At 43.4% G+C, this 16,016-nt stretch overlaps 1 protein-coding gene across 4 annotated transcripts in view; it reads right to left on the reverse strand.

Annotated features, from left to right (window-relative positions):
- Window positions 1-3,649, reverse strand: part of rgs19 (regulator of G protein signaling 19) — a 38,385-nt gene extending 34,736 nt beyond the window's left edge. Inside the window, exon 1 of one of the 4 annotated variants that reach the window (XM_032521357.1) lies at window positions 3,395-3,649. In XM_032521357.1, the coding sequence (XP_032377248.1) occupies window positions 3,395-3,451 (57 nt within the window). In that variant the 5' untranslated portion in view covers window positions 3,452-3,649. Of the gene's footprint in view, window positions 1-3,389 lie in introns of all 4 variants that reach the window. The other 3 variants (XM_032521359.1, XM_032521358.1, XM_032521360.1) reach the window with 3 other exon arrangements.
- Window positions 3,650-16,016: the final 12,367 nt, after the last annotated feature.

The following is a 16,016-nucleotide window of genomic DNA, read 5'->3' on the forward strand; positions in this document are numbered from 1 at the left end:
GTGTGGGATCTCTCCTCAGCTTTCTCTCGCCTTACTCTCCGAGCAGCCCGGCCACACAGCGGCCGCCGCTCCACACTTCGGACATTTGTCTACAGTTTTAATTGTTATTAACACAGCTAAGTATGAGGGGCAAACCTGTATTTGTACCAGTGTTTCCATGGCAACTCTGCTATTGCGGCCGCCACGGCAAAGAACACAGAAGAAGTTATTAAATGCAACTAACTTCAGTTGGTAGAGTAACAGTGTGAGACGGAGCTGCTGGACCTGGACCTGGGCCAGAGATGTGACTCATGGCCAGAATATCATAGTTCATAAAAATGCAGCGCAGTGACGATACAGACGTTTCATACAGACGTTGTGTGTATCCGCCATTCGACCCGTGCTGGACCCGTTCATAATGATCAGCCGTCTCTCTGGGAGTAGCGTCCACCACACTCCCTCTCGCAGTTATTAATAGCCTACGTGACAATAAAATTTGTTTTGGTTAAAATCAACAAATAATCGTGAGAATAATCGCGATCAAAATTTTGATCAAAATAATCGTGATTATCATTTTGGACATAATCGTTATTTATATATATATATATATATATAGCTTTTCCAACACTTTAGACACATATGGAAATAATAATGGTCCAAAATAATGTGAATGAAATGTGAAAAAATGAATGAAATATGAAAAATACGGTGATTTGTCAACTATGCGACAGTAAGTTGCGTGGTTATGACACAATCATTAGCCTATTTTTCCAGAAACGTCTGCTATGGAGCCATGACGTGAGCTACAAGGTAATGGAGCCTTTTACACATTGTCGTGTTTCTTAAGAAATAAACAGCGGACAAATAGTCTTGAAACGTTTCAGATGTAGTTACTGTCAAAGTGGCGCCAAAATGAATGGTAGTCAATGGGACGCTAACAGCGGGTGATGGATCGTAGCATTAAAATGGCGCCATGGGAGCTACGCTGACCAAATGAGCAAATCTGTCGGCGTCGTGTTCTGGGCGTTTTGAGCATGTTGAGCGTCAATCAGAAAGTTTACATTTTTCAACTTTATGGTAATGAGCTGGTTCAGCGGCTAACGCCAGCCGCTTATCAGAATATAGACGTCCTTCACGCTGGCTGATCCCGGAGAAACATACAATGTAAACTTTTGTTCCTAAAAAAACATTATTACTGAGGACAAACTCATAATCGCCATTGCTGGGTTACCTATTGTTTATAATATAACGTCGTTTGTACACAGGGACCAGTTAGCGTTGTCTGCTGGTCACATCGTCTCTAATGGTCTGCTCACAGTGAATCCTGCACAGGTCACTAGGTTAGTCTGGGTAACTAGGTTAGTCTGGGTCACTCGGTTAGTCTGGGTCACTCGGTTGGTCTGGGTCACTAGGTTAGTCTGGGTCACTCGGTTAGTCTGGGTCACTCGGTACGGGTCTCGGTTCGCGGGTCACTAGGTTAGTCTGGGACTGAGGTTAGTCGGGTAGTCTCGGTTGTCGGGTCACTCGGTTAGTTCTGGGTCATATAGATTAGTCTGGGTCTCTCGGTTAGTCTGGGTCACTAGGTTAGTCTGGGGGCTCGGTTGTAGGGGTCACAGGTTATTAGTCTGGGTCCTGGTTTGTCGGGTCACTCGGTTAGTCGGGTACTAGGTTAGTCTGGGTCACTCGGTAGTCTGGGTCTTGGTAGTCGGGTCACTAGGTTAGTCTGGGTCATCGGTTAGTCGGGTCACTAGGGTAGTCGGGTCACTCGGTTAGTCTGGGTCACTGGTAAGTCGGGTCTCCGGTTAGTCTGGGTCACTCGGTAGTCTGGGTTCAGGTTAGTCTGGGCACTAGGTTAGTCTGGGTCACTCGGTTAGTTCTGGGTCACTAGGTTAGTCTGCGTCACTAGGTGGTTAGTCTGGGTCACTAGGTTAGTCTGGGTCATAGGGTAGTCTGGGTACTCGGTGTCTGTCTCATAGTCTGGGTCACTAGGTTAGTCTGCGTCACTAGGTTAGTCTGGTCATAGGTTAGTCTGGGTCACTAGGTTTAGTCTGCGTCACTAGGTGAGGTCTGCGTCACTAGGTTGTCACTGGGGGCACTAGGTTAGTCTGCGTCACTAGGTTAGTCTGCGTCACTAGGTTAGTCTGGGTCACTAGGTTAGTCTGCGTCACTAGGTTAGTCTGGGTCACTAGGTTAGTCCGGCGGCTGCTCTCTCTGCCTGCACGCCGCTACGGCTCAGCGGCTAACGAGCGAGCTAACTGCTAACAGACCCCGCTGCGACCAGTTAACAATACATAATCTAATAATAATGTCATTATATATGTAATTTATAAAAAGGTGTCCGTGTCGGTGTATTGGCCGTGGCAGGGTGAGCTTCTCCCGGTCGCACTGAGAACGCCGCCACGTCAGAACGGCCAAAGCGTCAACAGGCGTCCCCGTACTTTTTGGCGCTGGCTGTAGCCCACACCTCTTTGGGGGGCGCCAAAATTTGGTCTACGTAAGTAGTAACCCTGCTATGGCGGCCTCTAGGTCACCCAGTAAGGGCGTTCGCCCCGGGTTGGCTGCAGCGGTCCGGGTTTGAATCCGACCTGCGGCCCTTTGCTGCATGTCATCCTCCATCTCTCTCCCCTATTCATGTCTCTCCACTAAAATAGAGAAAAAGCCCCAAAAATAACCTTTAAAGTAAAAGCCCTGCTGTTTGGTGTAGGTTCAACGCTGAACCATGAAACAGGCTTCAGGTGCTAAGACAACTCGCTATGGGGTTGACAGAAGAAGAAAAAAAGAGGTTCCTAAATTGATACAAAGTGTAATTGTCTTATAAGTTAGTTTGTCGTGTTCCCCGTGTTCCAACCGAGCCGTTATCTCATATGAACCATGCAGCTTCAGACAGCAGTTAAGCTAACAGTCCGTTTACTGGCGTTTTAATTCATTTTACAAACTTACTGGACATGACAACTGAGAGAAATGAATGGCCTGTAGACAGCTGGCAAACTAAAATAAAGTAAGAAAAGCCTTCTTATTCCTTCAGTTTTCTACCGAGCTGCTCGTGTCTTTTTACCTTCTATGTTACAAAGAAGCAGCTAAAGACGGAGCGGTAGATCAAACAGCCCGTTTAGCTAGACGAAAGACAGAAAAAGACGGAAATGAGACATGGCAAGGGTTCCCGCGACTCCTTCTCCTCCTCTTCCCCCCCCCCATAGATTGCCTGTCTGCTTCCCGTTCTTGGGAAGGAACCGAGGAGGTGAGAAAGCGAAGGAGGAAAGGAGGAGAGGGAAGGAGCCACTGAGACCGACCTTTTCCTCAACATCGCGGAGCGAGGAAAAGCCCCGCCGCTGCCTGGAGCCCGGGAAGGGGAAATTAAAATGAAAGCACCCCCCCCCGTGTTCAAGCTCGTTTCTGCAGCCGATCAGATACTCACAATCTTGGCATTAATAAGGTCCGGAGGGCGGTATCCGCTGCGCTTTCGGAGGCACATCCGTGTGTGTGTTTTTTCCCTCTGCCGCTCCGCCCCGGGGGGGGGGGGGGGGGGGGGATTTCTGCGTGGATTTTTTTTTAAATATATTTTTCTAAATATCCTGCCGCCGCGCCGCAATATTGGAGGAAGAAGAAGGAGTCCGCCTCCTCCCCCCTTCGGCTGCTCTCCTCCTGCTCCGCTCGGGTTTTTCCCACAGCGAGAGAGAGTGATAGAGAGACAAAAGGAAAGAGTGTGTGTGTGTGAGAGAGAGAGAGAGAGGGAGAGAGAGAGATCACCGCCCTGGCGGACAGAGGCAGCAGAGCGCATGCGCGGCTTCACGGCCATCCAAGCAGGAAGAGACCCGGGAGTTCTCTACAACAAAACTTGATATACCATACATACAGGCCTATATTAACTTTTGTAGGTTTTACATGCTAGTACACATCATAAAAGATCGTAATAAGTAGTAGAAGTAGAAGTAATAACCCATGCACTAGTTTACCACCAGTTTACTTTACTTACACTTTTTTTTTCATAGGTTAATTATATATATATAGGCCTATATATATATTTTTACACATAATATGCATATGTAATGAAAGATGATAATTAGCTTAATGCAACTCTATATGGGTCGTTTAGGTGTGTGTGTGTGTGTGTGTGTAATAATGAATATAATGTTTCCCAGGCTGCAGTTTAAAGAAAATTGTGTTTTTATTTTATGATTTAAGATTACATCACAATGAACTTTCATATAGAGTCTTTACCTTTAATCAACACTAAAGTAAAGTGACACCACATCAGACAACAGATTATTTCTACTTTTTTAACAATAAAATTCCATTGAGAGATGCCGATGTAGTGGTAAATATAAAATCTAGTGAGTAAAAGTTGTTTAAATCCTGCTTTGCATGTGCGCCACAGATCAGCGTGATGTATCTCCGGACCAAGTTGAAACCACGGCCCCTCGGACATTTCTGCTCTCCTGCTGGGGACTACGGAGAGAAGAGTTCGGTCGAGGCCATTTTCCAAACGTCCGGCCCTCACAGTTACAGCTGCATTTCCAACATCAGCCATCATCATGTTTAGGTGCAGCACCTTAGCCAAATGAATATGACCAAAAAAGAGAAGAGACGCCAAATTTCCACAGAGACCCCAAAAACCCAAAGGAAACAAGAGAAATTATTAAAAAGAGACACAAACGGGCTACAGGAGACGCAAAACCCCAAAAAGAGACAAACTCCCACAAAGATGGGGAAATTGCATTTTTTTGAAACGCCTCAAAATAGATTCATAACAAAAGAAATAAGTTTTCTTACAACACAAGGTTTATTTCCACAGTCATATTAGACTGGTACACCATGAATAAATAAATAAGGATCATGTCTACCAAACAGGACATGTTTAACTGGTTGGAAAGTATAAAATAAATAAAGAGAACAGGACATAGTGTAAGTGAAGACACACACCTGGTACGCTCCATAGGGTCTGTCACGTAGTGGACCCGTGCACCGACGTGCACCATCATGTGCACGTGGCCGGGCAACTGGCCGATGAATCCGGATCATGATGGCGTTTCAAGCGGGCTCTAAACACAAACAAAAGCCACACAGCCAACGGACGGGACGCTGCGCTCCACCCATCCATCCATTCATCCACCCATCCATCCATTTATCCATGCAGCCATCCATTCATCCAACCATCCATCCATTTATCCACCCATCCATCAACTCATCCATTCATCCATCCATTCCACTGGCCATACTCTTGCATATTTCTATAATGGTTATCAATATGCACTGTCCCTATTTTAAATGAATACATTTGAAATCATCCATCCATATTCCCTGACCTGTAAAGAGACAACGTTCTCCGTAACCACGACATTCTTGCTTGTTAAAGAACCCCATCCAGATCTGATGGAGTAATGGAGTAAGCCTAAGGGGTTCTAAAGGCCCTAATCTGAAACACAGTGAGTGCTTTTTCCATGTTGTCCCTTCATTAAAGTCTAAACTGGAACTGTGGAACAATTTAAGATGAGAACTGTTTGTGTGATGTCGCCATGGTGAAACGAATCGCTGAAACTGTAAACGACGGGTGAGCCCTCACCTAGAAAGTCAGCGGCCAACCCTCAGGGACTTGTGTTTGTGGATGCCCTATCTCCTCTCGAAGGGTTAGTTTTTTGTGTGGGGGGGGGTTTATAAGATGGAATAAAATCATAATTTTCTAAATTTAAGGACAGGATCTGCTGGTGTGTTTTTGTAAATGATGGAAATGGACGGAGAGCAACAGGAGGGGGCGCCATACACCAAGCAGAGAGAGAGAGAGAGAGAGAGAGAGAGAGAGAGAGAGAGAGAGAGATAGAATAATCAGTCAAACATGATCAAAACAATTAAATATAGACATTTGCATTTCACCCTCTACATTCTAATAACATAACCTAATATAATTCCAATTTTGTAAATTGGCACTTTTCAGCCATAAGTACCTGGTACTAGGCCTAGCCCCACATAAGAAGTTCTCTATAACACCCTGCCCTGCATGTAACAAGCTATTCCAAGTCAAACTGCCAGTGATATCAGAGACACACATGTCCACTGAAGCCAATTGTTCTTTTCTATTGTGGCATTTTGAATTCTCAAAAAGGTCTCCTTATTTAGATTATTTTCTAAAACATCTCTTCAATAGAGGATCATAGAATTTAGCAGTTGACTTTTTCATTGGAGCACCCCCTGTTAGAACACCGTGGCGGACACAAGTTGGCTTCAGTCTCCAGCCCCATATGTTATCAGAGGGTGACCTTTGATTGGTGATACAGCTCTGAATCATATCTGGTGGCACAATCTCCTCTGTTATGTGGACGGGCGTGAAGTCTTATCAAATGCTTTTCCACTGCTTAGAGCACATGTGCTGCTTTGTGCGTGTAGGTCGTGGACATGAAAACATGAAAACATTTCGGGAGGCCTTGATGTGTTGTAAATCTCACTGATAGGCAAAACACACACAACATAATGGGACTTTCGACAGAATTTGAAAAATTCCTAGCATGGTAATGAGTCTACAATATGCTCAAATGATGCCAAAAAAGCACAAAACACACTTGTGTGAAATCCAAACTAACCCTGCCACTTGTTGAGTAGCCTGTGCAGTGCTCTCTGTCACCACAGGGGTGCACTGAAGCTACACATCAAGTCGCTGACACACAGCATTTTGAGGTTATGCAGATGGCAGGCACGGCGCCAGGATTCCAGTTTTGGATGCACCAGACCAATTGTGGGTGGAAATTAAATTTAAAAAACGTCATCAAATCACTGTTTAACCTAATACAAATGACTGGCTAATATACCGTTATATTATCTATGCTTATATAAAAGAGACTTAAATAACTTGATGCTCTTTAAATATGTTGTTGCATTGTAAAACGTTTCGGTGCAAATGACGGTCCTATCGGCGATCGCTGTCCTTGGTTCTGACCAAGAAGAGCGCTTTGGAATCTCCATTAAGCAGATTCTATAAAGCTCTATAGAGCACAAAGCCCTATGGACCTAAGACCTAGAGACTTTAAAAGTGGTCATGCATCTAATATTTCCCCAAAACATAGTTTAGTGCTGCTCATATAACACAATAGTTAATAATAGTTACCAGTTCTGTTCAATGGTTTTTAAGTTTCACCACCACAGACTGGCCGACAGTTAGAACCAACACTCGGCACAGAACTTGGTCATTGACGTCATCGGTCATGTAAAACAAGACTCAAGTTATTTCCTACTGAGACAAGCTGTTACTTTAGTGTGATGATTCATGTTATAAACAAGTTTAAAAAAAGGAACCCTAAAGCCCTAAAGCTTCATTGGCCATTTTTGGGTGGGCCTGTTGAAAAGTGGGTGGTCCTAGGCCCGTCCGGCTGGCAGATGGTCTGTTTTTTCAAAACATTTGATTTGTCCTCAAAGAACCTGACCTGAGAGTAAGGAAGTAACTCAGGTGTTTGCAGTAACACACTTATCACAGACTCACAAGCTAAAGTTGATAAAATCAGTTTGATGTATTCATTTATTTGGCCTGTGTGGCCGAAAAAAATGAATACATCAAATCAAATTTATCAATCTAAATCTCAATATGTCACCGTAAAATGCAAGGACATCAAGTTTATTTTACCTAATCAGCTACATGGTGTCACCAGATGATTGTGGCCGTTGACTCTTCCAGTTAACCAACCAGAGGTTGCCACCATCTCTCTGCTGTCAGTCATCATTTCAGGTAAAATGGATGTGACCCTCCTCCAGCCCATTCATCTCAAGTTCCCATCATTCCCGGCACCCAGGGTTCCTCCATCAGAACCCCCGCTCCACATCACATCCATCCAGATCTTCAGGCTTCATTTCATAGACCCCATTGGGGGGATATTCCTATATATCTATGGCCTTTATAACCCTTGTAAATTAACATTGCGTTGGAGTCTAATACCCATCATGCACCATGGTCATTAACTAGTCGGAGCTGGTTGATGTGGCTCGGGAAAGGGAAGTTTGGGGTCTCCTACTGGAGCTGCTGCCCCCGCAACCCAATACTGGATAAGCGGACGAAGATGGATGGATGGATAAAGTTGACTGTCAAATATGAAACCGGACATTAGCCTATGTAAACCCCAAAAATCAAAAGTTGCCTTATTTCGTTGTGCTTCAGGTAATGGATGCGCTGTGCTGTGGACATGCTGTTGCAGATGTGATGCGTTTGTGGTCTGTGTGTTTCTTCTGTAGTTTTCCACTTCCGATGTAGAGCCACTTCCCTAGACCTTGTCTCATTCAGAGACCAGAGACCCAAGCGTTTGGGAACATGCCTAATCTCAGTAAAACAATTAATCTTAACATTCAAGTTGGAGCCACTATGTCTTTTCTCCATCTGTCCCCCAGGCCTCAGAGTCTCTAGCGGTCATTTAAGACAACCTGGTGGCGATTGGTCACGTACAAAGAGAAGATGTTCCCGACTCTGCACCCTTATCAGAAAACCCAGCGTAGACCACTGTGTTCCAGACTCCAGGGCTGGTGATCTAAGAACAGACAGCTGGGACTCTGCTTCAGGGAGGACACATACACAATGAAGTGAATGAAGTCACATAACAGCAGCTGTCGCCATGGTCCCGCTCCACGTTCTGCGGTGCCATGTTTATCTACTACGCTCTGCGGTGCCCAGCTACGTCCTGCTACGTCCTGCTACGTCCTGCTACGTCCTGCTGTGCCTTGTAATGCCCACAGTGCCCTGCTATGCCATGAACTACTACAAAGAACTGCTACAAACTACTAGAACTGTTGGGTCCTTGTAAATTTTGGAGTGTGGTCTAGACCTACTCTATCTGTAAAGTGTCTTGAGATAACTCTTGTCATGAATTGATACTATAAATAAAATTGAATTGAATTGAACAACTGAAAAGCATAGTAATGAATAATAATATGAATAGTATATAAATTCTACAGAAGGATATATGAAATCATGCATAAATGTCATTTTCCCAAAATAACAAATGAAATTCAAATGGTATTAAAGAAGAAGATTGACAGCTCTAAAGTACACTGACATAGAATTTGCCTTGGTGAATGGTGCAAACATGAACAATCACATGTATTAAACATAAATATGAAATACAAAAAACAAATGTATACATGCAAATGAACTGTTGCATAAGAAAAGAAAAAAGAGGCTGAATGGGTTGAGAGCAGAATGTGCAAAGATTATATAGTATGGGGAGTAGGGCTGAACGATGAATCATTTTCAAATGGAAAATCACGATTTGCAGAAGACCCTGATTAATCAAATGTGCAATATTTGGTGTAACATTTGGTTTAACAGTTTTTTATTCCTCTTTTTGTCTTTATATTTACTGTTATTTCATAAGATACATTTTGGAATAATGTTACATTATCATAGCTGTCCCATGATTATAAAAAGAAAAACACTTATTGCTTGTTGACATAAATTGTCCAGCTTGTATTTACCTTCACTAAAGTGCTTGTTTTGCCAATGACAGACTCAGATTAATACTCTTAGTGTCTGACAACATTATGGAAAGGATTTCTACGACCTTTCTGTAAAAGTGTGAGGTCCTTTTTTCAAAATAGTAATTTTATTATCATAAATTACATTTCAGAGTTGACTGAAACTAAATAAAACTGTGAAAAGCACTTTTGGGTTGTCTTTCCCCTTTTCTAACCATCACAACTCTAGTTTTGGTTGAAATAAACACATAGTTTATTGATTTAAATGTGAAAATATGTTGGCTCTATACACGCTAAAATCCTTTTTTTAACTGGAGTCTGGTGGGTTTAGTGCTACGGACATCAGAGCTGTTTCTGGTTAAACAGAAAGGTATCATGAAGTTTCAAAAAGGTCTATCTCTGTAGGGATCCTTTCTATAATGTTGTTAGACACACACTATTAATCTGAGCTTTTCAGTGACAAAAAACAACACTTTTAGTGGACGGCAATTGATAATGTACATTTTCCCCATAGGGTAACATTGCAACCCGGTCTGTGGCTGCTGGTTAGAGCGTTACCGCTGGACCAATCTGAAAGATTGATGTTCCCATCAGTCACACAAAAACAGGAAAAAGGTCAAAAAAACGGTTACCATTTAAAACCAAGACTAATTTTGAATACTACAACAGTGATTCAGACTAAAACACATTCACACTGAAAAACTGAGAAAAGCAGACTGACAGTGGGTGGCATTTGTTAAATCTGCAGGGATTTGGCTCGAGAACTGAAGGGTGCTTGTTTCACCGGATAGAAAATGAGATTTAGTGGTTTTGGTCATTTCGCCTGTGATGCTTTTATGAAAACACACAGCAGCTTTAGACTTTGTCCACACAGCGGGAGCCGTGATGGTTTAAGGTGAAAAAAAACACAGCCATTGGCGATCAGACAGGATTACCATCACCGCTGCAGACATGAAATTACCTGACCTCCCCTTGCAGACACTAATCCCATCTGAATGGATTTTATGATGTGGCACAAAATGACACATCAGATCACTGGCATCACTGCGGCTTCCTCGAGAGGACCCATAGACCAAAGATCTTTAACAGGGGTCTTAATAAAAGTGTCTTAACATGAATCCAACACAATGTGTGCAAATATAAATCCCCATTGATGATAGGCTTACTGGCCTATCGGCAAGGTAGTCACATAGGTAGCCATACAGATACAGTTAATCCTGAATCTGACCTGCGGCCCCCCCCCAATCTCTCCCCTTTCATGTCTATCCACTGTCACTTTAATAAAGGGAAAAGTCTTTAAAAAAATCTTAAAAAAAAAATAAACATGATTCATTAAATCCTGCAGACAATTATTATTATAATTGGTTAGTATTCTATGCAAAAAAGTATGGTATGTACAGTAAAAAGGCTTTAGGCCACCGTACTGCATGCCTAGTTTAATATGCAAATTGATTTTCTACAATATGTAGTAGGGGTTCCTGCTTCATCTGTCCTTCAGCCACGGGGTCCTTTGAAGACCCCAATCAAAGACAGTTTATCAGTGTTGAGCTGGATGTAGACAAACCCAAACCCAAAAAAGAGTGAATTATGGTTCTGTGGCGGCTCCCATAGAGCTTTCGCCATGTGGCCTGAAGTTTATACTTGTGCGTGGGTGTGTGTGTGGGTGTGTGTGTGTGTGTGTGTGGGGGGGGGGGGGGGCAGTTTCGGAGCGATTAGCGACTAAAGTCAAAGTGAGAGAAAGTGTCTCCCCTGTACTCTCTGACCAGGGTGGGACATTGGAAGCAGGAAAAGTTAACCCTCTCTATGGATTCATGTTGTTTATGGAGAAGGTGAACCAGGACATAAGTCGGGGGGGGGGTCTCCCGGTCTCCCCGCTGGTGCCGGGAAGCATTCAAATATCAGCTCTGAGTTAGCTAAGAGAACCTGAAACAGACTATGACACGGTTGGGTCGCAGTTATGCAGATGGGACTTTATTAACCTTTTGAATAGTGTGAACTCTCAGGGGAAAATGGGTTTCCTTATCAGGAAGCCTTTCCTAACATACACACTGTAGCCTTCTAGTATAGTACTCTCGAATACTTTCATTTCTGACAAATGTCATCCTCCATCCTCTTCTCTCTCTATCTCATATTTCGAGGGATAAAAGCAACTTAGCTGACATTAACAAACAACTATGAATTAAATCCCATTCATTAGTTATGGGTCTGTTTATTAATGTTTTTTAAAAAGGCTGACATTTTGGGAAAAGGCCTTTGAAAACTTCCGAAATGTCAGCCTTTGTGGTGGTTAAACACATTCCAACACATTATTTATGACTATGAATTGTTACTTTGACATAATTCATTCATTCATAAGACAACTACAATGTACAATTTTCTGAAAACTCTCATGACCACAGCAGTATTTCGCTAATGTGTATCTCTTCCTATTTTTGTGGGCTTCATCTGTGATTTCTATGTTAAATTTCATCCTCATTTGGCTGACAGAAATGATAACGACTGCTATCTAAATTATTCATACATGCTGTTTAATAATCCTAAACTCAATATGTGCATGATAAATCCATTGTGTATATTTCTGCTTATCACACCTGAACATGTATCACTCTGAACAGCTTACCTCTGAGAGCCACGCTAAGCTAAGTGCTATCAGTGAGGCTCACTAAGACAAAAACACACACACGTGTGTGTGTGTGTGTGTGTGTGTGTGTTTGTATGTGTGTGTTAATCATCACGTCTCAGCTCTAAATCGATTGTCAGTCTTTTAGACCTTCCATCCTCCATCATCTCCTCCAGATATCTCCGGAGAGAGAGAGAGAGAGATAATTACTGTTGCTAGCGGAACTCGGATTGACAGACAATGTAGTGAGGGTAAAAAAGTGGAAGAACTTAATGGACTTCCGTCTAGACAAAGTCTCAGTCGACATGGTTCAGGGTTTAGGTCAAATCAACTCCCTGAGTACCTAATGTACTTGTAAAACTGCTATTTTCAAATGTTCAAACTTTTTTTGAGAGTAAAGGCCGGCCAATTTTTATTTATATACTGCAGACTGAAATGTAATCTATTGGTTCAGGAGGGATGTTGCTTTGTGGGATCCACATACTCCAGGAAATGAATCCAGACTATGAAGACCCCAAAATGCGTTGTATAATCTAAGTGCATGAACAGCTGATTAACAAAAACTCCACAACTGACAGCCTGATTGGCACCAAGGCACCACGTCTGGACGATCTGTCTGCCAGGAGACGTTCACCACTCGGTCGTCATCCTGTAACACTTTCAGCAGGAGTCTCTCCGATCATTCTCCCTGTGTGTGTGTGTGTGTGTGTGTGTGTGTGTGTTTGTGAGAAACAAACCCAAATGTTAAACACTGTAAGCGTACTGCCTGCAGTGTGCTGCAGAGGCCTTGTTTCCGTGGCTTGAGGAAGTGTCCTCCTATTCTCGGGTCAACGTGTGATTATCGAGTTATGTGGGACAGATGGGACGCAGAGACCATGTCATTAAGGTGAAGCAAATGGAAAGGAGGGAGACACGAGGCGTGAGTGAGAGTGTCTCCGCTGACATGGTGACGATTGGATGGATAACAATGCCTCCGGTCAAAAATCAATCTATCTGCCGCCTCTCCTCCTCTCACTCTCCCCTCGGTTTCTCTTCCTAACCTTTGTTAGAATGATGACCTGATCAAGAACAGACAGAGACCACTGAAGTTTTATCAAAGTTGTTTTTTTGACAGTTTCCCCACTACAGAATAGTAGAAAATGCCCAACTGGAAGCTTTCAACAGCTGCTTATTATTAAGTGGATGTTAATACAAAGTCACAGCAAAGTCAATATTGTCAGTTTATCTCATTGGGTTTGGGACTCTCCCCCGCCTGCTCCGCCCCCAGAAGCATCCTGGGCCTTTCACCTGGACAGACGATGGCTCCATGGTTGTCTTGGTTAGAGTGGTCAGTATAATATGGCATTCTTATGCAAACAGTTTTAATAATAATCAGAGAAAAAGGTTTTCTCATAATTTTACTAACACTCTTTCCTGTTGTATTCTCCCACACACATTTATGATGTTTGTCATTCTGCCCATGGCTGCATGCCATGTGTAAAGGTAGAGTTCACAAACTTTATCACTAACGTGCGGTTTCATGAAATCTTTGCTCTGGAGGTGTGTCCAGAAACATGTGTGTTGGTAAAATGTCGCATCACAATATTTGTTTGTCTTACGGCACAAGTTAGCCATAAGACAGTCTACATGACGTTACACTTCTGGGATTGCTCCGTTGCTTCCAGAAATTCCCCCGGTTGTCTGTTATCTTCCTCTTTCTTTGTGCTGGCGTTCTAACCTCTGGTGGATTTCTGAGGAATCTGGTACCTGTCCTCAGATCTTGCAGGGGAAATCCAGACAGCTAGCTAGACATCTGTCCAATCTGAGGACTATGGTGACCTGGTCCTCAGATCTCTGCAGGGTAAATCCAGACAGCTAGACGACTATCTGTCCAATCTGAGGACATGGTACCTGGTCCTCAGATCTCTGCAGGGTAAATCCAGACAGCTAGCTAGACATCTGTCCAATCGAGGACTATGGTGACCTGGTCCTCAGATCTCTGCAGGGTAAATCCAGACAGCTAGCTAGACTATCTGCCAATCTGAGGACTATGGTTACCTGGTCCTCCGATCTCTGCAGGGTAAATCCAGACAGCTAGCTAGACTATCTGTCCAATCTGAGGACTATGGTTACTGGTCCTCGATCTCTGCAGGGTAAATCCGACAGCTAGCTAGACTATCTGTCAATCTGAGGACTATGGTTCCTGGTCCTCAGATTTGCAGGGTAAATCCGACAGTAGGTAGACATTCTGGTCAAATCTGAGGACTATGGTTACCTGGCAATATTAAAGTACAGAAACCAAACATTACATTGCAACACTGCTGGTAAGTGACTTCACATTGAGTTCAAACTATTATCTATTGGATACAAAAAGGTTGTGCTGCTGTGTCGAAACGGGCTGGGCAGTAACAAGGTAAAATGGCTGTAGGCCGCCAGGGACATGAATATTTCCCATCAGCCAATCATCATCATCCTGAAGGCCACATCCTCAGCAGGAGACAGTCCCACAGAAAAGGGACATGGGTTCTGTCCTTGGCACAAATGACCGCTACAGCAGTGCAACGGCAAACCACTTCCCCTCAATATAAAGTGATTGGACCAGCATGACCGTAATGTGTGTGTGCGTGTGTGTGTGTGTGTCTGTGTGTGTCTGTGTGTGTCTGTGCGTGCACATTAAAGCATGGAGCCACGAAACCAAGGACATGAGACTGTCAGCTGTGTGTGGGTGTGCTACCACATGTCTGTGTCTATCTGATCTTCTAATTTGTAGCCAATCAGGGAAAGATAAGTCATTACCAGTGGTACTCGCAGCCTGTGTGCGTGTGCGTGTGCGTGTGCGTGTGCGTGTGCGTGTGTGTGTGTATGTGTGATTGAGTGCAACCTGACAGACGTGACTGAGGGGAATACTAAACAGGGCGTGACACAGCACCGTGACTGACAGAGGAAGATAAGGGCAAAGAGACATACACGGAGAGGAAGACAGAGCGGCAGATGGAGGGATGAAGAGGACAAAGAGAAACATGGTAGGAGAGCAAAGGAGAGAGTTGAAGAAGGGAGGGACTAATGATTGCGAGAGAGAGAGAGAGAGAGAGAGAGAGAGTGACGCCTAGCAGGACAATCTTTGAGTTTTTAAGGGGAGACACTTCAAGGAAAAGCTTCACTTTTAAATTTGGAGTTTTGGGCCATTTTGCTTCCATAGCATGTCTTCTGTAGATCCGGCCCACCTAGTTTTTGTCACTTTTTCCAACGTTTTGGGCCTTTTTTTTATTTATTTTTTACGATTACTGACCAACTTTTTTCCTGACTTTTTTATGGCAACGAAACTTCTAAGTGAGAAAATGCAGCAATACAAACCAAGATATTCAACTTTTTTGATTAGATAAAAGCATGTCTGGCTCCTGATGCAGTTTTCCAGTGTGGTCCTCAGTGAAGTTGAGTTTGACAGTCCTGTGTGAAAGAGATCTGAACCTGAGGCCTGTAATATGAAGCAAGATGGCGTTAACAAAGTGGCTACATGTATCTATCTTTAGCTATCTTTATATCATGTATCGTGTAAATTTATATCATGTATCATGTATCTTTCAGTTTGTGTTGATTCTAGCAGCCATTTTGGACCAAAGCTGTAGGGTTTTTAGATTCAGATAGATTCAGATTACAGAGTTAGCGTTACAGGGAGGTCATACAGGTGTCATGAATGTTTTGTTCAGAAAAAAAATCATTCATTTACAATAAAAGAATAAGTTACAGATAAATTGCACTTTCTGCCCAATTAAAGCTCGGTGGATTTCTTCCCGTTCTGGAAGTGCTCTCCCATTGGTCAGTTCTGGAACCATATTGCATCCAAAATGCCCACCTTGATTAATGTTACTGTGCCTGTTACTGTCAGTGTTTTGATTCTGAATGACCTGTCAGCCTTCCACCTCTCTAAAGCTGCATTATTACAGCTGCTAAGAGGAGGACTGCAACCCGTTGGAAGCCACCTCAGGACTTATCTTTC

Source organism: Etheostoma spectabile, chromosome 7, assembly GCF_008692095.1.
Source record: "Etheostoma spectabile isolate EspeVRDwgs_2016 chromosome 7, UIUC_Espe_1.0, whole genome shotgun sequence".
Taxonomy (NCBI): domain Eukaryota; kingdom Metazoa; phylum Chordata; class Actinopteri; order Perciformes; family Percidae; genus Etheostoma; species Etheostoma spectabile.